Below are 27911 nucleotides of genomic sequence, written 5' to 3'. Positions count from 1 at the left end.
AGAGGAGTGTTTTGATGCACCAACTTTAACGTGGAGATTTGTGTTGTGGGTAGGGTTAGAAAACATTATATCAGAACTGTCTGCCAAATTGTGGAAGAATGCTAATAGAATGGATTAGTGATGTAAGGGCTACAAGAATGGTTCCCCTCTATTCAGCATTAGTTAGATCTCATCTTGAGTACTGCATCCAGTTCTGGGCACCACACTTTAAGAAGGATGCAAACAAGCTGGAGGGGGTTCAGAGGAGGGCAGCAAGGATGATCAGGGGTCTGGAAACAAAGCCCTAGGAGGAGAGACTGAAAGAACTGGGCATGTTTAGCCTGGAGAAGAGAAGGCTGAAGGGAGACATGAGAGCAGTCTTCAAGTACTTGAAAAGATTATCTACTTCTCAATCATCCCAGAGTGCAGGACATGGAATAATGGGCTCAAGTTGCAGGAAGCAAGATTCCGGCTGGACATCAGGAAAAACTTCCTGACTGCTAGAGCAGTACGACAATGGAACCAATTACCTAGGGAGTTTGTGGGCTCTCCCACATTAGAGGCCTTCAAGTTGCAGCTGGACAACCATCTGTCAGGTATGCTTTAAGGTAGATTCCTGCAATGAGCAGAGGGTTGGACTCGATGGCCTTATAGGTCCCTTCCAACTCTACTATTCTATGATTCTATGAATGTTATAGCTGTATGAGAGAAACAATGACTATGTAAAGAAATTCAGTTTTAAGTCTCAACTTCAAATACACCCAAATATTTGAACATATGTAAGTGAGGAACAAAGTTGTCCAGGCAACATTAACTTTGCCAACTGCAGTGAACCTTGGAACAAACCCAGAAATTTGGAAATAAGTCTGTCTGGAAATGCAACAAGGCTCTTTGCAGCATAACTGAGCAAAACAATGAGAAGTCAAAGAGAACTCTACTGTACACTGGGTTTTTAAAAAGAAGCTAAAAGAACTGCAATCGTGAAGCACATACCCAGCAAAACAAAGCAATCTTGATTCATTTTCTTCTGAGTGACTTTAATTTTGGAGAGAAAATTACTACACAGTAAAATTTGGTGACACATCCAAAAACATCTGTAAGAGTATAATGCCTTGATAATACATCTTGACTCACAGAAATGACTGAATGGAATAGCTTTACCAGGTGCAAACTGTTAACAGATTATTTTGGAAACTGTTCACTCAAAAAATAAAAGGTTGAGGTTTTTTTTAAAAAAAGCACAACATTCATCCTTGGCTAAAAGACTGTTCATTATTCTCTAGTATAAAAGATATTCAAGAGATAGAGAGGGAGCACACATCTCATCACACAGCGCAATGCAAGCATCTTGCTTCTATTCCCCACACTCCCCAATTTCCAGATGTGCCATTCTCTCTGAAATAAGCACTTCCTCTAAAGCACTTGGCTATTTGGTTTTAATGTAGACATCCATATGTTTCATACTAAAGAAGTTGAAGAACCAAAACAAAAAAGTTAGAAGTTTTACAAGTAGTAGCCACATCCTTAAACCCAAACTTGCAGAACTCTTTAGAGGCCATGCATTCAACCAAATGTCCTGGGTGCAAATGTGTCCAAGGTTCCTTTGAGGACTGATTATCCCCGTGTAGAAGGCATCAAAACAGTTCCATATGGCAGTATCCACAGGAGCCAAAACATAGGGATGCGGCCAAATCATGTGGCAAGAAACCATTTCCATTCCTATTCTAGCAGCCCAGTCAACATGGTAAGAAGTACACCAGTTTTATGGTTCCAGCACAGCGCACTGATATGCAGAAGGATTTTTAATGGCCTAAGAGTACTTATTTTGTTTGTTTGTTATACTTATATCTGCCTTTTTTCCTCTGTAAGGAACCCAAGGTGTCTTACATGGTCCTCCTCCTCTCCATTTTATCTTCACAACAACCTTGTAAGGTAGGCTAGGCTAAGAGTCAGTCACTAGCCCCCCAAAAATGCTAAAAAGCATAGAGTTGCACAAAAATATTATAGTAAGTAACAAAAAGGGGGTAGGCAAACCAATATAGTAGAACATTACTATATAACAATGTACAAAGTAAGCAAAGATAGGCTAAGTGTCGCACAAAGTAATTAAACAGGTTTACCTTCTGTCACACTTAGCCTATCTTTGCCTACTTTGTACGTTGTTATATAGTAAGTTTCTATTGTATTTTCTATTGTATTGGTTTGTGAACCCCCCTTTTGTCACTCATTATAATATTAATGCAGATTCCTGCATTGAGCAGGAAGTTGGACTCAGCCTTATAGGCCCCTTCCAACTCGACTATTCTATGATTTCTTTGAACCAGTTTGGCCATCCAATCCCTTAGGTGGCACCATACCACTCAGGAATCACCATTTGCGCACATTGGTTTTTCCTAGGCCATGGCTAGATCTATACCCTGGCATTGTCCCGGGATCATCCCTGTGCATCCAAATGACTCACAGGGGATCCCGGGAGCAGGCAGGCAGGGACGACCCCTCCATTTGCTTGGGATAATCCTTAGGTCTAGCTAAGGCCTTAGTCAGCTACGGAATGGTTTGAAAATGAGACTGTGGTATAGTATAGCTCCTGCAGATTTAACTGTTGTGTTGAAGAGGGAATTTCACCAGGTGCTGCATGCATACAAATGACACCTGCTGAAATTCCATTTTCTATGCAACTGCTAAAGATACAGGGGCCCGGTCCTCCTTTCCATATGGTCACCCTATTCTGAACAAGGCCGCTATGTGTTGAACCTTTAAACCAGAACAGAAGCTTTAAAAATGGTCAGAACCACTCCTCCTTTCTATGTACCTGGGACAGAAAACACTTTTTGTCTTTATGCTTTTTTCTCCATCTTTGAGAGAGACTAAGCACTCTTATTAGTTCCTACCCAGAGCTCCGGGAACAAGAACTTTCTGCCCTAGCCTAAAGAAGCCATACTGCAGTTTGTTTATTTATTTAAAACATTTGTATCCCGCCCTATATCACTAGGATCTCAGGGCGGCGTACAGATAAAACAATATAAAACAATAAATAGACACAGCTAAAAACAAATTAAACTGTTGATCAACCATTGATCAAGGCATGGTGAGTCTGGCAACTCACAGCACCTCTTTTCCAGCTACAAGTATCAAAGGCCGAAACACAAGGGTCCACCCATATATAAGCTTTTATTTAACCTCACTGAAGGCTTACCGAGGACTGTATGCTGGGAATAGGTTTTGCATACCTCGTTAATATGTGCTTTACTTGTCTTCTGACAACTATTTAGGCAAGATGTGAAACAGTTAACTGAACTGACATTTATAACGTTAGCACGGCAGGCATGCAATGAGTTAGCCCCCAATGAAATGGGCAGAACAGTTGACAGGTGGTTATTTCTAGCTCCTGACAAATTAGGCCAGATACCTCAGTTTCGCTGAGGTCCTATTTTCAACATTTAAACACGAGTCATCTCCATTAATTGAGTGAACAAGGTGGGTAGCTCAGGGCCAAAATACATGACATGTTGAAAGCATCATTTAATATATGAACTACTTTGAAATAAACTTAAAAATACAAGTAACGACAAGGAAGAATCCAAATAACAATACAACAAGTTCATTAATTAACGATGAAAGGAAATTCACTGATTACAGTTCATAGTATATCATAAAACTGTCGACATCACCTTCTTTACAAAAAGCCACTTCGGGGACCTCAATCTAGATTGGGAGCACTGCATGGCACAGAGAGGTTTAACCTTTCTCCTGTACCTGAATCACCCTGAATCTGTTACTTCAGGGTGATTTTCAGCAGAAAAAAATGTGGGAGTAAGTCCCATTCCAGATTGGGGCATCCACAACTGCTTTTTCTAAAGAAAAATTCTAACCATCTTAGTTAAAAATGCATTTAAAATTAGGGCTGTGCACGGACACCCCGATCCACTCCGGATCTGCAACTTCCAGATCAGGTCCGCTTCGCCCCCCCATCAATCTGCCAGTTGTCCGCTCTGCTCCGCTGCGGTGATCCGGATCGGAGCTCTGTGTTTTCCCCCCATAGACTTGCATTGAAATTCAAATGCCTATAACTTTTTTACTGTTAATGTTACAATCCTCAAAATCGGCACCATGAGAGCTTATCCATGTATCCACATTCATGCCAAGCTCCAAGCAAATTCGAGCATGCCCTGATTTTTGGCAATTTTTTGTTTTGTTTTAAGCATCACCCCCCTAACCCCAATTCACACCCCTTTCGAGAACCCCGTCAATTTTCACATTACAAACCTCAAAATCAGCACCATGAGAGCTTATCCATGTATCCACCTTCATTCCCAGTTGGAAGGAAATCCGAGCCTCCACTGATTTTGGGGGAATTTATGAAAATCCTACACCCCATTTTCAGAAATGGGATTTACTCTGACATTTTTACAGATACAAACTTGCAAATGGGCACCCTCACAGGTGCCACCTAGATCCATATTCATGGCATGTTTCAAGCAAATCCGAGCATGCCCTGCTTTTTGGCAAAAAAAAAAAAATCGTTTTAAGCATCACCCGCTAACCCCAATTCACACCCCTTTCGAAAATGTCAGTTTTCACGTTAGAAACCTCAAAATCGCCAACCTGAGAGCTTATCCATGTATCCACCCAGGCAGAGGCAGGAAGGCAGGCATGCAGCAGACATTTCTGGGGGCACAAGTAAGTGAGCCAAGGATTGCTTCAAACCGTCCCTGTGAGGTGGGAACAGCACAGAGAGATGCCTTTTCTATTGCATCCCATAACTAATAGGGGGCTAGGAGGATAAGAGTAAAGCTTTGTGATGCTTGCTTCAGAGTTGATTGACTGCACTGTGATCACAGCCATTATTAAACAACAACAACAATAATAACGTTAATAATAGCAGTACTAATATTAATAATAATATTAATAATAATAATCACAACAACAATAAGAAGTTGAACCACAATGAAAGCCTGCCTGACTTCACTGAAGAGGGAAAGCCAGGAGAGCTTGGGCTATGGGGTGGTATATAGATATAATAAATAAATAAACACAGGAGGGGTGGAATTAAAAGCAGCAGTGTTGCTGAATCACAACAGGAAGAATTTTTAAAAAAGGCCAATGTCTGTCTTTTACTAGTAAGAGGAAAGTGGACGTGCCCAGGGGAAGGGGAACTGTTGTGCCAATTTGACTGGTCCTGTCTAGGTACCAGTCTTTCAGAAGCTACTGCACACTTCAACTCGTGACAGGCATAGCTTCCTCCACTGGCTAACCTTTGGAGGGTTCTGATGACCCCCCAAGGCAAGGCAGTGTGCACTGGGCACGTCCACATGCCCTATGGACATCATTCCCTTGCACCACATCTATTCAGTTGTTCATCAAGGTTAGGGTGGGTAGCAGTGCTGTGTTTCCTATCTGTTGTTTATTTACTGAGTAGTATATGATTTAAGGTTGTGTTTGTGCATTTGTTGGGGCTACTGTTTCAAAAAACACTGGAAAAAGTCCGTTCAGACAAAGAAAGTTTAACCAGTATCCCAAGTTACTAAGTATCCCATTTTGCTTATTCCCCACCCCCTCCAACATTGGGATTGAAGGATGCTTCATCGGGTGATCACGAATGGGAGTTGAATCTGCCTCTCATCGCTTCAAAAAAATGTTACCCCCTCCCTCTTTTAGCCATTCTAAACAAATTAATTGCAAGCAAATTGCACGACAAAAAGGTCTAAACATCTCCACAAATGACCCCCAACCACCACTCTCTAAGCACAGTAAGTTTCAGGGCTGTGGGTTTCAAAACAAAAAAGTTATACGCTAATCTTTTCCGCAATGCAATCCTATGGGAAAAAATATCCAAAATGGCAGGTGGATCAATCCGCGGAAAGTGGATCGATTTGCTTGCAGTCGCTTCTCTTTGCTATGCTTCGCTAGCCACCCGAATCGCTTCTCCTCCACTTTTAAGGGAGGCGAAGCACCCTACTCCGCTATCACTTCTAAGAACCGAAGAGAAGCAAGAGCACAGCCCTATTTAAAATAATCAGAGAATTCATGGACAGATAAATAGCCAAGACACGAACAAGCCTTTTTCGCGCACATGGGGTCCATTAGCATGAGCCAGCAAACAAACCAGGAAGCCTTCCATTAACTAGTTTCTTATTTAGTCCAAACGAGGAAACTATGGATCATCAGCTTCTGATCATGTCAGGATATTAAACCAACTTCAAACTATGATTCAATATCTTGGCTTGTTTTGAAGCTGAGACTTCATCAGATAAGGCTTTTAATGTCCTATCGCTTTGCTCCATTTGCGCAACTTCGGTGTTGTCCGCACAATGTCATCCTGTTTCTGCAGGTATCCCATGAGTTTCCCCTACTTTGCCCGTATTTTTTTACAATGAGGAAAATCAGTCAATGTTTTGTGGCGTGCCATAGTGCTGCCAAGAACTATGGTGTGATCCCACTTTTGGGAGCTTGTGGAATTTCTCTGACGGTGTGGTTGAGACATTAAACGTTATGTTTCGGAATGGTCATGGCTACGTAGCACAATTGTGCTCCGTTTGTGTCATTTAGTTTCCAGTTCGCCTAGTAAAAACACGGCTGTTTTCCCCCTTATTTTTTATTTTGATGGCACAGTACTTGCGCACTTCTGGAGTTACCGCTTTTCAAAAATGCACATTTACAAACTTCCAACATAATAGCCTCCCACAAAGCCTCCTCCTCATTTTAAAAAAGTTGTGTGCCAAGGTGAATTGACTCACCTGCATGTATGCCCACAGAGGGAGACAGAAATGGAAAAACCAAAATGGTAGTAGAGGGGTAGGGAAGAGGAGGCACCTGGAAGGGATGAAAGGTAGGTATGCAGACAGAAGATCATGTTACATATAGAGAGGAAAATCTTGGCCATGTGATAGATACCATGGAATTATGCATTTAAAGAATTATGCATTTAAAGAATTATGCATTTAAAGAAAAAACACAACAAGCTGTGCCCACAACAAAGCTACCATGTGATCAGACCTCTGATAACCATAGTTTTCTGGTTGGAAATTATAGTTAATGGAAGATTTCCTGGTATATTTAGTGGCTCATGTGAAGGAAGGAAGGAAGGAAGGAAGGGCCTGAGTGTACAGGCAACAGGCTCTTACATATCTCATCTTATTAAACCCAGACCTAATCTACACCAAGCAGGATGTTGCACTATGAAAGTGGTATGAAAGCAGTATATAAAAGGCAGGAGCCACACCGAGCAGGATACAGTGGTATGAAAGCGGTATATGGTATGTGTCAATGGGCCCCAACAGTTGTCAGTGTATTTCAACACCACCATAAACCAGTAGTGTGGCTCCTGCTTTTTATATACCACTTTCATAGTGCAATATCCTGCTTGGTGTAGATTAGGCCCAAGATATATTAATCTGAACATGTTCAATATGTAGTTTGGTGCTCTGTCTTTATCCATAGCACGTCGGCTGGTCTCCTAGCAGAGTTTGGGCTTGAGAAGTACCTGAGAACTTTTGTATGATTGACTGAATATTGAAAACAAACACTTTTAAAAATAATAATAAAGTTTCAAGCCCTCACTGGTTGAGGGGATAAATCTCACCCAATGTCAAAATCCTACAATGTAACCTTCATGCTTAGCAATATTTTCTAATGAATGACAAAGCTGTGGCAGAAACAAAACAAAGGCTTCACAAGGCATTTCTGCTTGAAGGTTTCTGATGGACCAGGAAACAGAATTTGTATGCCATTCAAAGCATAAGAGCCCCCACCATTAAGCATAATTAACCTGGGGCAGGGAGTTGAGGGGGGAGGGGGAGAGATGCAGCCTGGGTGCAGCTCAAGTGCACACTTCCAGATGGTCATTAAAGGGAATTATGAACTTAATTGCTCAAGCTGCATGGCTCCAGCATAAGACCATCTAATGAAATAATTGGGGTTTTCTGAGAAGACAAAACATGGGAGCATGGCAATCCATATGTCTTCCTTAAACGTCCTGAAACAGCTGAGAGTTTTCCCAGATAAATGCCTGAGTTGTCAGAAACAAATGAGTATGTTTGTGTGTGTGTGTTGGGGAAGAATAGAAAAAATATAAGTCAAGTGGAGGGGGCTGAGTGATTTTAAAATGTTTATGGGAGGGAGGGGATCCTACAAGTGTTAGCGCTAGTCCTTCTCAATGGCTTGTTTCGATTAATAAGTCAAGTGCAAGAACCTTGTTCTATCTTTCAAAGGAAACGTGGAAGAAAATTCATTATAAATTATCCTGCTACTTTGGTGGGAGTGGGGAAGGAAACAATCAAAAGTGGTGGAGTTGTTTGTAACTGTCTGAGGCAAAAATGAACCTAAAAAATGGATTCCACTGATTCTTCAAAGTAATTATGTTGTGTGTGTGCTTCTCAGAAAGTTTTTCAGCAACTGACAGCTACAACGCCCTTTCAGGACAAAGGATAGGTCTACTTCATGGAGGAATGGGCCTACCAACAGCTATCTGCCATGATGGCTTTGTGCTGGGGCACATCAAGAGGGGAGGACTCATGTCTTCACTACGTGCTTGTGGGATTTCCACAGCCAGTATAGTGTAATGGTTAGAATGTTGGACTGGTATTCAGAAGACCTGGGTTCTATTCTCCGCTTGGCCATGAAGCTCACTGGGTGACTTTGGGCCAATCACTGACTCTCAACCTCGCCTACCTCATAGGGTTGTTACGAATATAAAATGGAGAGGAGGACCATGTAAGCTACCTTGAGTTCCTTGCAAGGGGGAAAAAGGAGGGATATAAATGTGATAATTAATAAATAAATCTGATTGCTCAATGTGAGAAACAGAATGCTCGACTTGATAGGCCTTTGGTCTGACCAAGCAGGGCTCTTCATATATGTTAATGAGAATGAACTTTTCCTTCCAAAACATCCCCAGAACGGTTAGAACAGCACAACAGCGGCAACCAGAAGGAGGGCAAAAATGCAATGAAAACCAGTTCTCTTCTTTATATCTAAGCTGTAGAACCCAGGTTTCTTATATATCTCCTTTCTCTAGAGCACATTCTCTGTATTCCACACACCCCACCACCACATCCACCTAGAAACATGTAACCCCAAGTAGAATTTACCCTCTGTAAATAGGATTCTGATCAATCTGATTCTGATATTTGGTTATCTCAAGTTTTGGATATATGCATCACACATTTGCTCGATAGTCAAATATAATAAAGTAGATGGGCAGAGTCACACTAGCTATCTTACCAGGGTTTAGAATTAAATTAATAAGAACATAAGAGGAACTATATTGGATCAGACTAAAGGCCTACTTAATCCACCATTCCATTCACAAAATGGCCAACTGGCTGCCTGTGGAGGACATGAGTGCAACAGAACCCTCCTGCCTCTGTTCCCCAGCAACTGGTGCACAGAAGCATACTGTCTCAGATAATGGAGGTATTTATTTATTTATTTATTTATTTATTGGACTTTTAAACCAACCAGAAACCAAAATTCTCTGTAAAATATAGCCATCATGACTAGCAGCCACTGATAATCTTAGCCTCCATGAATTTGTCTAATCCTTTATACATCTTATAGTAGCGATTTCCATAACTTAACTATGCATTGTGTGAAGGACTTCTTTTGATCAGTCCTGAATCTCCTGCCATTCAGCTTCATGAGATGACGGTTCTAATATTATGAGAGGAAGAAAAATTTCTCCCTACCCACTTTTTCTACACCTTGTATAATCTTGTAAACCTCTATCATGTCTTCTTTTTCTAACCTTTTTTCTAAGCTTAACAGTCCCTCATTGGGGGAATTGCTCCAGCCCCCTGAACATTTTAGCTGCCATTTTCTGCACCTCTTTCAACTTTATAATATCCTGTTTGAAGTGTGGTGACCAGAATTATACAGTGTTCCAAGTCACACCATAGATTTGTATAAGGGCAATATTGCCAAGGGAGATTGGTGGCTCCAATTTCAGTAGGGCGGAGATTCCATTCTGGGTTTTAGTGACAACCAGCCAGAAGTCTAAAGGAGCTATCCAAGGTTCTGGATAGGGTTCAGCACCTTGGATAGCTCCTTTAGACTTCTGGCTGGTTGTTACTAAGACCTTAGCTAGACCTAAGGTTTATCCCGGGATCGTCCCTGCCTGCTCCCGAGATATCCTGTGTGTCATTTACATGAACAGGGATGACCCTGGGACAAAACCAGGATAAACCTTAGGTCTAGCTAAGGCCTAAAACCCAGAATGGAATCCCGCCCCACTGAAATTGGAGGCACCAGCCTCCCCTGGCAATATGATATTGGCAGCTTTATTTTCAATTCCTTTCCTAATTATGTCCAATATGGAATTTGTTTTTTTCACAGCAACAGCATATTGGGTTGACAATTTAAGCAAGCAACCATCACACACCCAAGATCTCTTTCTTGGTCAGTCACCATCAGCTTGGATCCCATCAAGCAGAAGTGGGGATTTTTTGGCCAACCGCACATCACTTTACACTTACTTACACTGAACTTTATTTGCCATTTTAATGCCTATTTTTTCAGTATGAAGAGGAACTTTTGAAGCTTTTTGCAATCACTCAATTATTGTCTTTGTTTCCAAACTCTGAAGAGCTTTTGACTTCATTGTTTTCCTTATCTCAACCATGCACTATACTTTTAATAGTACTCACCATGGTCATGAGAAAATACAAAAAAGTTGATTCCTGTCAACATCTGGGCCAAGTCATCATAGCGACAGCAATGTTCTCCAGCACCATGTGAAACAAACACAAGTCCCCTAAATGGAACAGAGTGAATTAAATTAGAAATCAGGAATTATACAGGCAAATAACTGTGGATTGAAAAATATTTAAAGTTTTTAACCTTTAAAGTCCTACATGGCTTGGGGTTCAGATATTCATTGGATTGCCTGTTCCTGTACCATCCACCCATTCACTGAGAACCTAATCTGAGGATCTCCTCTCAGTGCCTTCTGAGCATGTGCCAACTGGAGAGTGCACCTTTTTGGGGTGGCCCTTCGCTTTGGAATACCTGATGCCTACACTGATTACTTCAGGAGCCAGGCAAAGATGTTTTTATAATTTTTCTAGGCGTTTTAAGAATCCTTAGAAATTCTGAATCTTTTTTACTTTTATGCAATTAAGGTTAATGTTGCTGTTAAGTTTTTGTAATTCTATTGTTTCAACTGATGCTGCATTTTACCTTTTTTTTTACACTTCATACTGTTAGGCATCCTGGTAATTTTCAGACATTGAAGGTGTGGGAATATAAGTAAAGTAAACAAAGTATGTGCACTGGACATCAAATAAGATCAGGTTAAGTTGTTAATAGACTGAATGCAGCATTGCTGACTGTATCAGGAGGGGAAATTCATATGTAATGGATGAATCAAATAAATAGCATCTGTAGAGCATCTAAGAGAGGCAAGAGAGCACAGCCCCCACCCTGTGATAAGAAGCAGAATTCTGACTTGCTCTTTTCATTGGTCCTTGCTTGGGAATTACAGTACAGCGGCACACCCACTAAAGCATATCACACACACACGTGAAAACATGAAGACCATATAGCAGACCCACACAATTTCTCACTCACCAAGCTGAATGTGTGCTTTTAAGTATTTTTTATCCCACTCCTCAGCCAAAAAGGCTTCTGGAACGACTAACACGCAATCAGTAAAAACAAGACGGTCCGGCCCACAGGCTTACAGTCTAAAAATGCACAACATATAAGGAAATAGGAACGAGAAGGGAAGAGGAAATTTTTTAATAGCCTTTTACCATGGCTGGCTCTGCTACCGCTCTCATCCCCCCACTGTGCAGCCTGCTGGAAAGGCTACTGCTGGTGATGGCTGAGGGGAACGGAACGTGAAGGGGAGGGTGGTTTTTCATCAGAGCTGGAGGAACGGCCCTGCTTCTCCTCTCCTCTCTCTCACCCACATCCCGAGACTTCAGTAATAGTGGGGCTGCCCAGCACCTGTCAGGCCACTGCACGCCCTTCAGGCATGCCCCTGCCTTATGCTTCAGTGGGTCAGGTCTACAGAACCTGGTGCAGTTTCACATGGTTATCTTAAAGGCAATCTGAGAATCACTGACAAATAACCATCAACCTTTTGGAACCTGTAGGACCCCACTACCCACAGCACTCGTTTTGCAGCTTCTTTTCATCTTCAGATGTTGCGATTCTGTTGGCAAGGCTCTCCGGTAATTTTGACATATTCCAAGAAGAAACCAGAGCAGGCAACATAAAAGGCTTCCCCCTTGCACATGTTGGAATCATGCTAAATATATATATATATATTAAACAACTCTTAGAAGTGACTGAGCCAAACAGCTCTCTGCACAGCCCGAAAACTGGCTCTGTGTGCTTGACCTGCAGTTGCTGCAGAATGGATTAAAACACCCATTGTGGCCGGGAGTCAGCAAATCCTTAAGATGGCAATTTTAAGCACGCTGGCTTGGAAATAAATTCCATTGAAACCAATGTTTATGACAGACATGCCAATGAAACGCCTAACTTTAAGCAACTGAGCAGGATGGCGTACTGCTGAGCCTAGCAACCTGACGAACGTCAGACAGGTGTTTTACGTAACACATGATGACTGAAGTATTAGTGGCAAGATTATGTCGTTATGGGAATACAAATAAGTGATGTTTGGCTTAGCTTGTGAAACAACCCATCTATGATAATGCCGATCACTACATAATGTGGCAGCCAATTCTATAAGTCAATACCGTATCATACAAAGAAGTACTTTTGTTTGTACTTCCTAAATCTACTGCCAATTAATCTCATTGGGTTACCCCAAATTATAGTGTTATGTGACAGGATGAAAAAAGTATAACAACACAAGAAGAGCCTTCCTGGATCAGACAAAAGGCTTATTTAGTCTAGCATCCTGTTTACTGTAGTAGCCAACCCGATGCCTGTGGGAAGCCCACAAGTAAGACATGAGTGCAATCACACCCTCCCGCTCATGTTCTCCAGCAACTGGTATAAAGATGTAACATATAGCCATCATGACTAGTAGCCATTGATAGCCTTACCCTCCGTGAATTTGTCTACTCCTCATTCAAAGTTGCCTACGTTGACAAAATATATCTTGACTTTGCCTGATGCTATTCTGATTATCAAGTTACTTAAGTGCGGGCTAGATGGCACTACTACTAAGTGAATCCACAGATGGCTGGAGAACCATACTCAGTGGGCCTGTTCAGACAACACAGTAAGTCACGGTTAGGCTGCTAACCCATTTGAAGCAAATAGTTAGTGAGCATGTTTAAACCGTGGTTATGTAGCCACCATGGTTAGGAGTGGCTCACATGACACATTAAGTCATGTTTCACACATCCCGCTGAGCCATGATGTTTAGCTCAAAATGCTTAACCACTGTGGCTTAGTGTGTCGTCTGAACAGAGTCAAAGAGTGCATGTCAATGGTTCCTTACCAAAGTGGAGGGAGGTATGGAGTGAGGTGCTGCAGGGCTCGGACCTGGGACATGTATTCTTAAAACATTTTTATTAATGACTTGGAGGAAGAGGTGGGGGAATGTTTATCAAACTTGCAAATGACGCAGAGTTGGGTGAGATACATAATATCTTAGAAGTCAGATCTTAATAGGTTAGAAAACTGAGCAGAAAATAAACAGAATGAACTTGAACAGAGACACGTGCATTTAGGAGGAAAAAAATCAAATGCACAGGTATAAAATGGGGGATACCTGGCTTGGCAATATTATGTATGAAAAGGAACTTGGCATTATAATCAATCACAAGTTGAATATGAATGAGTCAGCAGTGTGGTGTGCATGCAAAAAAGGCAACTGCAAATAAAACGTGTCCAAACATTTTTGCCATTCCTCATAGAGAAGGTGATTCAATCCCAATCTGCATGGTTGCCTTATTCAACTATTTTTCCACATTACATCTATGACATCCTTTTAAAGATAGGTTTCCCAGAACTGAATTTATTTAAAACGGGTCGGATCCAGACTTAGTTGCTTTGTGTAGAAATCAATGAGGCTTACATTAGTCATTACTAACTCAAGTTCCATGGACTTCAATGGATCTATTCTAAGCATGATTAAGTCTAGATCCAACTCAGTATTTTATATCCTGCCTTTTACTTACAGGGATTCATAAGATAGATAACAAAAAAAGCAGCAGAAAAGAGCAACATTTCAAGGTTGTCGTCAAGGAGGGAGCCTGATGGAAGGATGGAGAAGGCTCATTCTAGATGAGAGGTGCCACACCTAAGAAGGCCATGTTCCCCACTGCCACCTATCTTACTACAGAAGGTGGGGGCACTCATGGTCATTGAAGATCTTAATGCAATCATATGGTAGATTCATCCAAAGGCATCAGCATATCGACAGTTTTCTTTTCAATCCCTTTCCTAATAATCCCTGCCTAAACACATGTGTAAAATTTATGTCCAGAACAGGGATGTTAGTGAGCTAGTCTGTGTTTTTCTAGGCCAGGGCCCGTTTTATTTAAGTGTATGAATGTGCTATAATGTGCAAGTACTATTCCAGAACCCCCCTTATTTGAAAGGTTTCACTGTAACAAGCAGAACAATTCTAAAACAGCATTGCTGACATATGCGGTTTGAATACTTAAAAAGTATGGCATTCCAGGGGATTTGCATAATTACTCTAGGTATCACAGCTTGTTGCGTTGTGCAAACCCAGCCCGGGAAGCTCATTACTGAGGGTAACAAGCCACCCAGAACCCTACAACAGCCCATGGGTTAGGATTAGCTGGGTGGGATGCATTTTCCCCACAACAAGATACTGCTTCCTATTGTAATGCAAACTATTTTGGGGTGACTTGTTCTTGAATGGGCAATTAAGACCAATTACTTTTACAAAACACCTGCTTCTGATGGAGATAAAACTGTTAGAGCTGGTTTGTTGATAATGGAGCAACACAGCTGCCTGAATTTTGGGACCTCCTGGGGGGTGCTGTCTATGGGAACTGTCATAATGAGTGACTGCACTTCGAAATTTATCACTATACAAACAACAGCCAATGAAGTGGAGCAGTGGCTGAGAGATGCTGAGAGCAATGGTGTTGTATTACAACTTTACTATAACAAACCACTATGCGGGGGGGGGGGGGGGGAATGCAAGGAAGAGATGGCAGTAGTCATGTAATTAACATAACATGTTGTTTGCCTCTTAGACATTCATCTAAAGCAGAGTTTCCCTTGCCAAGGAGAATGACTGTATTCAGCGTCAATAATTGTATTAATGACTGCATTCATGGGAATGTATCACATAGTTGCTGGCATCCAAGAGCTGGACCATGCTTTTTAAATACTGCTCACTGTAAAGGGTATCACATATTACTTGAAGTACTGTCTGTGCACAGAGAGAGAGAGAGAGCGAGAGAGAGAGAGAGAGATATGCCTAGGGCAGAGGCCTGATCAAGCGAGTCTGTGAAAAATGTGAAAATGTGGGATGCCCCTAACAAGATGTAACTCATTTAGGGCTCATCATCATTTAGCCCTCCCTCCTGCTGCCAACTGTCTCTGCAGAGGCCACCAGTGAGGGAGGAAGCAGCAGCCAGGCACCTCTCCACCGTGCCTGGGTCCAGCTCCAGCTGAGAGCCCCCTCCCTCCTGCTGCCAACTGTCAACTAACTGCTGAACTTTACAACTAAGATTGTAGTGCCTGAATTTGCTTTCCTTTTCCCCCTCCTCCTCCTCCCTCCCAATCCTCTTTCCTTTTGTGTCATGTCTTTTAGATTGTAAGCCTGTGGGCAGGGACCGTCAAGAAATACTTTTGTAAGCTGCCGTGAGAGCCTTTTTTGGCTGAATGGCGGCATAAAAATCCTTAAATAAATAAATAAATAAATAAATCTACACCAAGCAGGATATTCCACTACGAAAGCGGTATATAAAAGGCCGGAGCCACACTACTGCTTCATAGCAGTATTGAAGTGCACTGCAAGATCTACTCTACTGGTTTATAGTGGTACTGAAGTGCACTGGCAACTGTTGGGGCCCATGACAGATCTACACCAAGCAGGATATAACACTATGAAGGTGTTATACCACTATGAAAGCGGTATGTGGTATGTGTCAATGGGCCCAAACAGTTGTCAGTGCACTTCAATACTGCTATAAAGCAGTAGTGTGGCTCCTGCCTTTTATATACTGCTTTCATGCCACTTTCATAGTGGAATATCCTGCTTGGTGTAGATAAGCCCTTAGGCAGCCATCCTGTATTCAGTCACTAACATAAGTGGAATCCTATTGAATCCAAACTCTTGGCTGTGCGTACGAGTGCAGGATTCCCAAATAACTCTTGTATATGTGCTTCACAAGATGTTTCCTGCACCTGTGTATTCATATTTCTTGTTCACAGCTGGAGTCTCCCAGAGCTATCTTCAAGCAGGTTGAATAGCTTAGAGAATATGAACTATTGATACCTGGAGCAATAAAACAAGTTTTAGTACTATTTAAACTAGCAAAGTCTGGGGGCAGACTACTGAATATTTCTGACAGTGATACCATATGGAGCCAAGTTACAATCTTGGAACCCTATGTGACATGCATCAAATTTCAAGTATTGATTTATTTCTAGAGAGAAAAGCCCATTATGCATTTTTAAATTGCCTATGGAGATTAAGCACATTCATTGTGGGTATGAGCAGTCCACTCAGCATATGTAAGAACCTCTGTATCAACACTGACTGCCCAGCTACACTTTGCAACCCTTCAGTGAAAGGGTATATGAGAGGAAGTGACAGAAGCTGGATGAGGAAGTACTCTGCAGTGAATTGTATAGTGTCAGAGGAAACACATGAGGCTGGAGTCATAAGCTCGATCCGTTCTTACAGCCCTCTATATTTCACATTTGTGTTTACATGCTCACATGTGAAAGTTAGGAGAATTTTGAAAATAAACACTGAAATATGCCATATGGTGATCCTGCTAAGTCAACAAGTGAGCTTTAAAATGAGTTGTACTTTGGTGGCGGTTTAAAGGGATGAAGCTGTTTATTATTTATTTATTTAAAACATTTATATCCCGCCCTATATCAATAAGATCTCAGGGCGGCATACAGATAAAAGCATACAGCATAAAACAGTAACTATACACAGCTAAAAACAAATTAAACCATAAACCAAGTTAAAACAATATATAATTTAAAAGCAGTAATTATATAATTTACACTCTAGATAGTCTGTTAATTCACAGTTAACTCAGTTGGATCCACAATCCCCAAAAGCTTAAAAATGGACTGTGCTATTGACATATTCACAACTTTTTATAACTACCTAAATAATTTTACAGCTACTTATCTTAGCCTAGCCTTCCCCAACCTGGTGCCCTCCAGATGTGATTAATTGCAGCTCCCATCTTCCCAGCCAGTATAGCAATTGGCCATGCTGACTGGGGATAATGGGGGTTGCAGTCAAACACAACTGGAGGGCATCAAGTTGGAGAAGGCTGGCTTAGCCTAAAATCACTTATTAGGAAATAACTCTCACTGAATTCAGTAGGACTTACTTCTACATAAATGGATTTAGTGTAATCTATCTATCTATCTATCTATGTATCAAATTAACTACTTGGACTTTTCTCAAGCCTTCACCATAGGTTTCTTCTTAAGTGTTAATGGTGGAAACTCTATGATAGACATGCTTTTCAGATAGTGAAAGGGCAGTTAAGTGCTTAAAGGGAAATGGAAGCTGGATGTCCCGCTTCTTAATTTAGTGCCTGGCATGGAGCACTACAATAAAGTTACATAAAGAAGTTTGTACCTCTTTCCTCTATATTAATTAATCTGAAACAACTAAGGGGATATACCCATAAGGAATAAATGAGAAATTTATTTCATGTTCATGATTGGCCACTCATGGAAGTTTGCAGGTCTATTACACAATGCCATCAATGACTAGGATGCCTCCTGTGTGAACCCCTGAAAATCCCACTATTAAAAGAACTACTTTTAATGTGGTAATATCAGGAAAAAGCAGAATATATACCCATAAGGAATAAATGAGAAATTTATTTCATGTTCATGATTGGCCACTCATAGAAGTTTGCAGGTCTATTACACAATGCCATCAATGACTAGGATGCCTCCTGTGTGAACCCCTGAAAATCCCACTATTAAAAGAACTACTTTTAATGTGGTAATATCAGGAAAAAGCAGAATCCTCCACCATTGGATGGCACTGTCTCAGGAGAAGTGAACATATCATACTTAAGAGGGGAAACGCTTGATTCAAACTACATGGTAGTCCCTCTCTGCCTGTGAAGTGTAGCCCATAACAATGGTGCTAAAGAAGCAGAAAACACAAAGCCCCGGGCAAGCAACACGATTTCCCCTTAATGTGCTCAAGTTGACACCGCTAGGTGGATCCAAGCTAGAACCAGCCGCAGTGAGTTGGTAAAAGCCCCCAAATATGTAATTAAAACTCGGAGAACATTGGAATTTATTTCTGCACCCAAACGGAAAACAGCAAAGGAAATCAAACCTCATTTGTAGCATAGCTGGCAACTGCTGAACCAAAACATACATGCACACCTACAGTAATGCCAAAATAACGACTCTAGTTTAAGCCTCAAGCTGTTATTCATTTATAGGAGAGCTGTGCTTCATGGGTGTTCTCTTTCACCAAAAGTAGAGAAATTATAGCACATTTTAAAAGGCACTGTGCAAAAGTCTCAACATCCAAAGAACTGCTAATTTTAACCCTGGCTATGCAGCATCCTACAGCTCCTTTACACTGAGGGTATAATGATGAAGATGATGATAATTATATGAGTAATAATAATTATTATACTTCTGCAGTTATATACAGAAAATGCATCCCAGTAATTTAAGCTGGAAATATGTGTGAGGATGTGCACACAGCTTCACAAACATTTCAGAAAAAAATATTATTACTGGTGTAAACTTAGCACATTATTAGTTGTGAACTTCATTACAGCATACTGAAGTCAGAGAGAAGTGTCTGTGTGCAACCCTCTATTGGCTATAGTGGTTATAATTACGCCACTTGCATCATGTGATGCAGGCATAGGAAGCTGCCTTATAATGAGGCAGACCATTGCTCAGTACAATTCACTGACTGGCAGCAGTCCTCCAGAGTTTGAGAAAAAATAGATTTTCCCCATCCTACCTGGAGTTGCTGAGAGCTGAACCCACGATCTTCTAGGTACAAAGTATACATTTTATCACTGAGCTACAGCCCTTCCCAAAGCCTTCTGCTAGAAGGTTTTCTGCTAAGAGTTGTGAGATTCTATGCCAGCATTTGTGATGCAATTTCCTCTCACTTTCACCAGTCCCACCAAGGCTATAGGACACTGCGATGACAAAAGGGTCGGCCTACAGCTGGGGTAGCCCGAGTGCCTGCTTGTGGACTTCCTAGGGGCATCTGGACGGCTCCAGGCCTAGACAGGCCATCAGTCTCATCCAGAAGGACTCTCCTTATGTTCTTGGGCTTTTCAGCTTAAACAGGAAGGACAACAGAGAAGGGGGAGTGAAGGAAATGGCTGAAGCTGAATAGCGAAGGGGCCTTGTTCACTGTGGTACAGGAATGTAGCAGTTTTAAAGCATGAAATGGCAGTTGGAGGGAAAGAGAAATGTTAATTGTGTACTTCACAACTGAAGTAATACACATGCATCTAACCCCTACTACCACCACAAAGACCATTAATTTAGGATATAAAATTACCTAGCTGTATCATTGCTTATTCAGCAAGAAGTTTATGGTGCCTGAAAATAAGTTTGCAGCAAAAGGTTGGGAGGGGCCCATTCCATGTAGCTGGCTTGGCTCAGTTGGTGGGTATTCTGCGGTTATATCTACTCTGTAAGAATTTTTCTGTGAAATGCCTGTCTCTGTGTGTGGGACACCGTGGTCTAGATTGCATCACTTCATCTGAAAGCTGATGTATTTTTTGTAGTTTAAAAAATGTATTATTACATTTATATCCTGCCTTTTTCCCTCTTGCAACGAACCTGTGGTAGTCTTCTTCTCCATTTTATACTCACAACAACCCTGTCAGATGGCTTTGGCTGAGAGTCCGCGACTGGCCTAAGGTCATGGCAAACTAGGGACTAGAATCCAAATCTCCCAAGCCCCAGTCCAACACTCTAACCCAGTGGTCTTCAACTGGTCCAAACCGAGACCCACCTCGGACTCCCAACTTGCAACATGGGACCCACTTTCACAATTTTCTCCACGTTCAACACGGCGGTAACAGTTTTGCCGTGACCCATCTGGACTGATCTCGTAACCCACTTTTAGGTCATGACCCACCAGTTGAAAACCACTGCTCTAACCACTACACCACACTGGCTCTCTACTGGGTGGAAGGCCCTGCTTTGTACGAGTTGGACTAGATAAGCTTTTAGTCCCTTCCAGTCCTAATATTTTATTAATACTGTCCTGTAGGTATGAGGATTCTATCCAGACTAGCGGCAGCAAGAAACACAAGCACCTTGGACGCTGCCTGTGACCCCAGACGCACCGAGCTGCTGTAGTGACTGTTTACAGTTGGGTAACTGATTGATTAATCAGGTGAAACCTCACAATTCATCAGCTAAAACTACTCTAAACTACTAGCTCTTATTCTAATAACCCAGAGCTATATACAACCTCCCAGGCACAGTTGCGAAGGATTCCAAAAATTCAGGTCTTCATCTCTTTCAAAGTAAAAATGAAAAAAATGTGATCGAAAATCAGAGCTCCCGCAATGAACAAAACTCCACTATTGACATCAATAGGATTTAAGTGTGCTTAGAACTAAAATGTTAAGCAAAGAGTAGAAGTGCTCAAAGCAATGCTCAACGTGGGATTGAGCTCTACTGACTTCAGTGGGATTTACAGCCGTGTAGACATGAAACGGATTGGGCTGCACATTCCATTGACTATAAGGGCACTAATTTGGGAAATTAGACATGAAATGTCTCCTTACGTTCTTGGGCAAATTCAAATTTCTCACATTTGAGAGCAACATTTCCACCAGGGGTGGGGAACCCCTTTCAGCCCAGGGACCAAAATCAATTTTGGAGAAGCTGGGGGGGGGGGGCACATTCCAGTAGTGGGTAAGGCTGAAGGCAAAGGCAAAAAGACATCCCAAATCAGCGTATGTTACCTTAAAGCTCTTACTGTCCGATGAAAGGCATTTCAACGTTTTAGATGGCAGGGTGCACAAAAGCCATGAAACCACTAAATGATCAGTGGTTAGTGGAAAGGGGTGGGGGAGAGGGACATTGCATCCGGCAAATCCTAAAAGGCCAGAATGGGATCCCAGGAAGGCTGGCTTTTGGCTTCCAGGCCAAAGGATATCAACTTCTGGTTTTCATAATAAAATCACAAGACAAAGACAATCTCTACAAAGTGTTGTCTGCCATAGGATTTACAATTGCTTACAAAAATGAAAATTATACACAACATGTGTAATGACACTGCACTAATCAGAAGTAAACATGTTGCTCTCTGAGCCTTCTCAGTAATCAGGAAAGCATGTTTGTTTACAATGCAAAGTATGTTTATATTTATGGCCGTTGCTAAATTTAATGTTGACTTGTTACCTATCCCTTTTAGAAATAGAGAGCATGAAATAAGAATTCTGAGTTTAACTTTTCCAAATTTACCACTAGGTCAGTGAGATATTTAGATCTCCCTAGGAGAGTTTCACTACTTATTGCTTCCTCAAAACTTCTTCAGCCTGGCAAAATGAAGACGCCACACGTCACTATGACAGACAAATCTAAAACCTTGCTGAAGTAGCACTGAATAACAATGAGAAAACTTTACTAAAACCTTTCCTCACAGTCCATAAACTGACTTAAAGTATTGATAGATTAGAAAATTACATCTGCTCTCCATTATTAGACAGAATCACACTTTGCACCTTTTGAGCCTCAAAACCGAGGAAAAAGGTAAGATATAGTCACCTCTAATTTTGCTTGGTCAGGGTCATTCCTTAAAAGAGGTTACTACTATTCATTCTTAACTTTAAACAATGTGAGAAGAGTTTACTACCTTTCTGCATTAATGATTACCTGATCTTCCAAAAAACACTGAACTACCCTGAACTTGTTCTTTCACTGTGTAGGTATAGCTTTTATTATATCAAGTAATAGTACCTACTTTGCTACTACAGATCTGATAAAAAATAAACAACACAACATTGTTTCTTGTTATGAGAAATAATTAATAAGGCTAAATTATCCCAACCCATATTAGACATCAAACTGCAAAGTTTTGCCTCAAAAGGACTTTGCCACAAATCAAGTTGAACAAGTTGAACAGCTTATCTAGATGAAGAGATACATCTGCCTTGCTCTACCTAGATATCTGAGCAGGGAAACAAAACAAAGAATCACCCCCAGACACTCTTCACATGCTGTGAAAAATACTCCTCTTAATCTGAAACATTAGAAATGTCCACTTTGCCCTATAGCAACAGGCCAGTATTTTCTCCAAAACAAAACTAGATTTCTGTGATGTTGGCTTGTGTGCTTCTATATTGCATGCACTGGTAGATAGGGAGGGATGTGGCACAGAGCAAGCACAGGTAAGTCAACATTATACCTAGGACTGGCCATAGACATCTGTACCTACTCAATGAAACAGAATTCTGCACAGGTGCAGGCATATATTCACCCTCACTTTGTTCATTTCAGTCCCACTGTATTGCTTCCCTTCCTCCTCCTCCTCCTCCTTCCTTCCCCCCCAACCAAGCTTGAATGCACATTGGTACTACTCTACTAGTTCTTTGAAACCAAAACCATCTCTTCCCACACACCCAACACATCTACATCCACCTCCTTAACCTGCAATGTAATAGCTTTTCCTCTCCTTCCAGGTTAAACTAGCATGTCCTCATATTTAATGTTCCTGAAAGGCAGGGTATGCTTGTGTGTGTTGACTTGGCAAAATTAGGGTGTGGTGGCTTTCTTATTTCCTTTCCACATGTGTGTGCGTGTGTGTGCATGTATGTTTGTATGAAGCAGTTGCTGCATGAAAACTCAAAAGTTTCCATATCACACAAAAACGTCTGAAAAGTAGCACTTTTACATCTTTTTTCTCACAAATGCAAACAGCACCCCAGTCTATGCACTCAAGAATGGGGTAAATGAGAACACTTCATTACTATTAACAAAAATATACATTTGCCTCTCTTCGTGTTTGAAACTCCATCAGATTCACAGGACTGTAAAATTGATCCTGGAGCAGCTCCCTATTATTAATTATTGTTGGTCATTCAAAATTAGACAAATACCCTGAAGCTCTGAATGACAGTGAGGAATGCATTTTCTCCATTTACCCAAGTATTTCAAGATCGGCCCATGAAGTTGGATGTGGTCGACAAATCATTATTTAGCAACCTACCATCTCTCTCTCACATGCCCAGCTCACAATACAGTAAGGGCTAAAAATAAACGGCTCCACACCCTTAAGAACCACTTGTAAGTGAGCAGCACTGATTCCGTTTACTTTGTTGTCACAAAACTAGGGCAATCTTGCTCTCAATTAACCGCTTGGTGTGTGCAGAGCTCTGAAAAGACAAGCTACCAGGAGGAATGAAATGCCAAGTTCTAACTTTCACTGCTTTATCATCCTTTCATTTCTTGATCAAAGACTCATGTGAACACCACTAATTTGCTAAGAAATTAAACATGAAAGGGGAATGCAATTCCACAACTCACTGAAGAACACTGTGGGCAGTTAATGATTAATTAGCATTATAATACGTGACAGGCTGGTTTCACAGAAGACACTTGTTTTGATACTGGATTTGTGCAGTGGAGGAAATCTTTAGGATGGTGCCAGGACTGCTGTTACAAGCAGTGCCAGAAAGTTTCCCCTTGGGTTCGCCGGAGCTGCTGCATGGATCATGTAGCAGCCATAGCCCTCGATGCTTCAAAGACAGCTCCAAATCTTGTTAGGTTTCTTCACTGACCATGGCAAGGACTTCGGATAAAGCCCCTAAAAGGCACACATCCTTAGCTTGCAATGCAAAAGAGTCAGTGCAAGCTGCTGAACCCACATTTCTGAAATGATAAAGAGGTACTATTCCAAGAGCATGGCTGTTGGGTGCTGAAAAGAACAAAGCACAAGGACTGGACAGATTTTGTTTCTAGGTGAAAGGTTAGAAGGTTAAGAAAGGCCCTGAATAAAGGCAAAATTGCACTAGTAGATTCGTTCAATGAAAGATATGGAAAACAACGTGGTAGGTAAAGACAGCAACTTATAAGAATCAGGAAAGAGAACATTTTGTTCAAAGAACTACTTTGATGGGTCTTCAGCAAACTCCTGTGGTTCACAAGCCTTACATCATGTGCTGAAACCAGGGGGACATAAAACATCCACACAGTCAGATCAATAGTCCATTGAGCCTTGTAACCTGTCTCTAAGTTCAGTGGAATGCACCAACCAATGAACATAGCTTCTGAAACATCAAGATAAACTAGTGTGAAAGTTGGGAATGACCACCCAGAAGATCAATTATTTCACATTTGCCCTCTTCCTTGCTCTTCTTCTTTCCTGTGAGTGCTGTTGAGGAAACAAGTGATCAGTCTAGATGGACCTCTATCCGACAATAGGGAAGCTTTATGTTCCTATATTCAGCCTGGCACCAGTCATTCAAGGCTTCTTAACTACTGTAGTTGGACTGAAACAGGAAAGCCGTCCCTTAGGTAGCTGTTTTCCAAAATTGATTTCTTGCCTCCCAATGTAAAAATAAACAGAGCTTATCCGGTTGGCTTGCAGAAAAGACAAAGTGTAGAACAATAGTCTCACTCTTTTCTTTATGTTATTCCATAACTATAGCATACTCAACAAGCCAGCATCAACACACAGAAAGGAGAGCAATGACAATGAGGAAAATCTACACAAACATGTCTATCTAGAGTATAATATTCATGCGTACTGAAGCACAAAGCCCAACTATGAAGACAGAGGGATTTTGTAAGGGATTATGAAAAGGGGATTACCTAAATGGTTGATTATTTGGTAATTTGACTATTATTTGAATGTCATTTCTATAGTGCCCAATAGCCAAAGTTCTCTGGGTGGTTTACAAAAATTAAAAAATACAAAATCTTCAGGGCTGAATTGCATCTAAACCTCACAGGCAAGTTAAAGAGGAAGAGTTACCTAAGTACAACTATATACACTTAGGGAAAAGTAAATGATACACAACATGTGAAACTTTAGTCATTAAACTTGGATTTATAGCAATTTTAATAGGGCTCTGAAGTTTTGACTGCCTAGGTCTAGAAATAATAGGAAAGTTGAGGAACCTAAGCCTTGACATAACTCTTAAAGTAAACGGTGTTCAATTAAAATGCATGATCCACATTTTTTCTCATATCATTTAGTTTCACAGGGTTAAAAAATATCCCCCAAACCTTACTCATGTGAGTTGCTTTTATTCATGCAACTGATAAGGCCTGGTCCAGTGAGTAGGAGGGCGAATGATTAATAGCCAGCTTCTCACTTATTGCAGCAGCATGCAAATACTCAAAATGGGTTTATCAACAGTGTAATACACCAGTGCAATATTTCAATATACAACGTAACTCCAGCACAAATGCTGAACAATTAAGGCGTTATAACTGGAAGCTGCTTTGGTCAAAGAGCTCCATTCAGCACATTTTGTGTGCTGCTACACTGTAATGTACCATAGTACAAACAGCAGTGAAGCTGAACAAATGATGTATTATTTATTCACACACAACAAATGCAGCACTTAGCAGTGCTCACCTTGGAGTGGCAGCTGGCTTCCAGTATCTGCAGAAGAGATGCTGCCCGTCAGCATTGACCAAATGAGGAAGATCCTGATACGGGACATTCTGGGGAGTCCTCCGTGGGGAACTTTCCTCTGGCATTCTAGAAGAGTGACCTACGAGATGTGGAAAGAAAGCAAGACACACTGGGTTGTTGTTGTTTTTAGAACAATCGCTGAAAAGAATGCTAGTGAAGGAATCTGCTAATATACCATGTGCTTGAAAAGAGCTCAGCCATAAATCTGCCCAAGAACACCTCTTTCACTTTTCTAAAATGCACAAAGCTTGGGTGGATCTGATCAGCTCTATGCAACTGCTTTGCAGATTGAAGGCTCACACATATATTTGCTTGGAGAAAATACTCAAAGGGGAGAAAGGAGAAAAAGCATCTAACCACACAGCTTCATAATAGCTTGTACTCTTCCTCTCCCCCTGCCTCATCTCCCATCTGTGTTTATTGCCATCAGTTTAGGGAAGCAGATCTTAGCAACAATAATAATAATAAAAAAATGTTTCCCTGCAATCAAGTGCAAATTGTGAAGCTCCTGTACAGATACAAGAAGCCAGCTGCATAAAAGATTCATCATCCCGTTCTTTAAAAATAAATAAATAAAATCCAAAGAACGGCACAAGAGACACTGTAATGAGGTGACTGACACTGTCTTGTTGCTATGATCCTTTCTGACATCTGGGGGAACGCGGGGAGGGGGGGGTCATTAAAAAAAAATACACCAACCCCTACAGAAGAGAATGTCGTAACAAACCTGATTTCATCCTGTGCACGGTTTTGCATTCCAAAGAGAAGCCGGCATTGCAAGTCAAATGCAATCAGAAAGAGCGCTTTGCACGTCGCCGATGAGCAGCGGGAACACCCTGCCTATCATCCAGCACCCCCCTAGTGCCCAGAATCAATTCTTCACCGTTACAAAAAGGCAGCTTCGCTGAGCCACTACCGGCAGCAACCCTGACTTCCCACCCCGCCTTTACAAGCTCCTGTGCTCTTCAGGGGCTGGGCTGCTGCCGCCGCCTGCGATCGCTTCTCCTCGCTCTGCTTCTTCCCCTCCCGAGCTCCTCTTTTTGCAACCGCTCTCTTGAGAAGGGAACGGGTCTCAATGAATCTACCACTTCTTGCTCATTTCATCACTCCCCCCACCACATCTCCTTAAGCAAATCGCGTGTGTGGGCCGGAGGAAGGAAGAAGGGTGGGGGGAGAATAACAGCGCGTTTCAGAAGTGACACACACACACACACACACACACACCACGAAAGGCACCTTGAACACACTCAATCGTGGGCCGCTTGAACGGAAAGTTCCCAAGCGGGGCTGGCTGGTTGGCAGCAGGTGGCTTTCAAACTTTCCTTCTTGTCCTTGACAATTCAAGGTAGCTGGAAGCCACGAAAGCGAAAAAGGAGGGAGCGAGGAATGGTGTGTGTGTGTGATCTTAACTGCGATCCCTGTTGGGAATTATCTGTGGTTCCTTCCCCAACCGTTTTAGGAAGATGTGCTCAAACATCCCGGGTTTCCCAGGAGAACCACGGGTGCATTTTAAAAGCAACCGTCTCCCTGTATGTATGTGCGCGCGCGCGTGTACACAACCTGCATGTTTTGAAAGCTGCGGATGCCCGGGGCTGGGGGCGACGCTCAGCTTTTACATCAAGCAGCGCGCAAGACCGGATTCCGCTCTGGCAGGCCCGCAGCCCCCTGCAGCAAGGGAGCGCGGTCCGCACCCGATCGAGGCGCACGTTGCCGCGGAGGTGGGGGGTGGAAAAGGGGTGGGCTTCGTTACCAGGTGCCGAGACGCGCTGCTGGGCTTGTCGCGTTGCTGCTGGCGGTGCCAGGCGCGAAGGAGCCGCTCACTCCGCTCTCACACGTGTGTGAGCACAAACCGGCCGAGGCGCTGGAGGTTTATTTATCGTAGGGCAGAGGAAATAAAAAAGAAAATGCCTTTCCCCCGCCTGCGGGCCGTCGCACTGGGAGGAGCAGGAGCAACGGCAGCAGCTGGAGTCTTTCGCCCTCGGCGCGCACAAACACAGCACCTCTCCGCCTTGCAGCGCTCGCTTGTGGCCACGCACGACCTTTCCTTTCGACCACGCCTGCTGCCCGATGCCTCTCCTTAGGTGCGGGCAGGGGCGGGCCTGGTTGATTTCCCAGCAGCGTGTTCCTTCTTCTGGCAAAATAACAGCCACAAGCTTCAAAAGAA

The 27911-nt window shown here is 42.1% G+C and overlaps 1 protein-coding gene across 2 annotated transcripts in view; it reads right to left on the bottom strand.

Moving 5' to 3' along the window:
* Positions 1-27701, bottom strand: part of MGLL (monoglyceride lipase) — a 99483-nt gene extending 71782 nt beyond the window's left edge. Inside the window, exons 1-3 of one of the 2 annotated variants that reach the window (XM_063121376.1) lie at positions 27498-27701; positions 25688-25826; positions 10623-10729 (exon numbers count right to left, since the gene is read on the bottom strand). In XM_063121376.1, coding sequence (XP_062977446.1) covers positions 10623-10729; positions 25688-25812 — 232 coding nt within the window. In that variant the 5' untranslated portion in view covers positions 25813-25826; positions 27498-27701. Of the gene's footprint in view, positions 1-10622; positions 10730-25687; positions 25827-26474; positions 26912-27497 lie in introns of those variants that run through there. The other variant, XM_063121375.1, reaches the window with a different exon arrangement.
* Positions 27702-27911: the final 210 nt, after the last annotated feature.

The sequence above is a fragment of the Elgaria multicarinata genome, chromosome 3, assembly GCF_023053635.1.
Source record: "Elgaria multicarinata webbii isolate HBS135686 ecotype San Diego chromosome 3, rElgMul1.1.pri, whole genome shotgun sequence".
Classification (NCBI taxonomy): Eukaryota; Metazoa; Chordata; class Lepidosauria; order Squamata; family Anguidae; genus Elgaria; species Elgaria multicarinata.
Note: the sequence above shows the minus strand (reverse complement) of the source record. Positions and strands in the feature narration are given on the sequence as shown.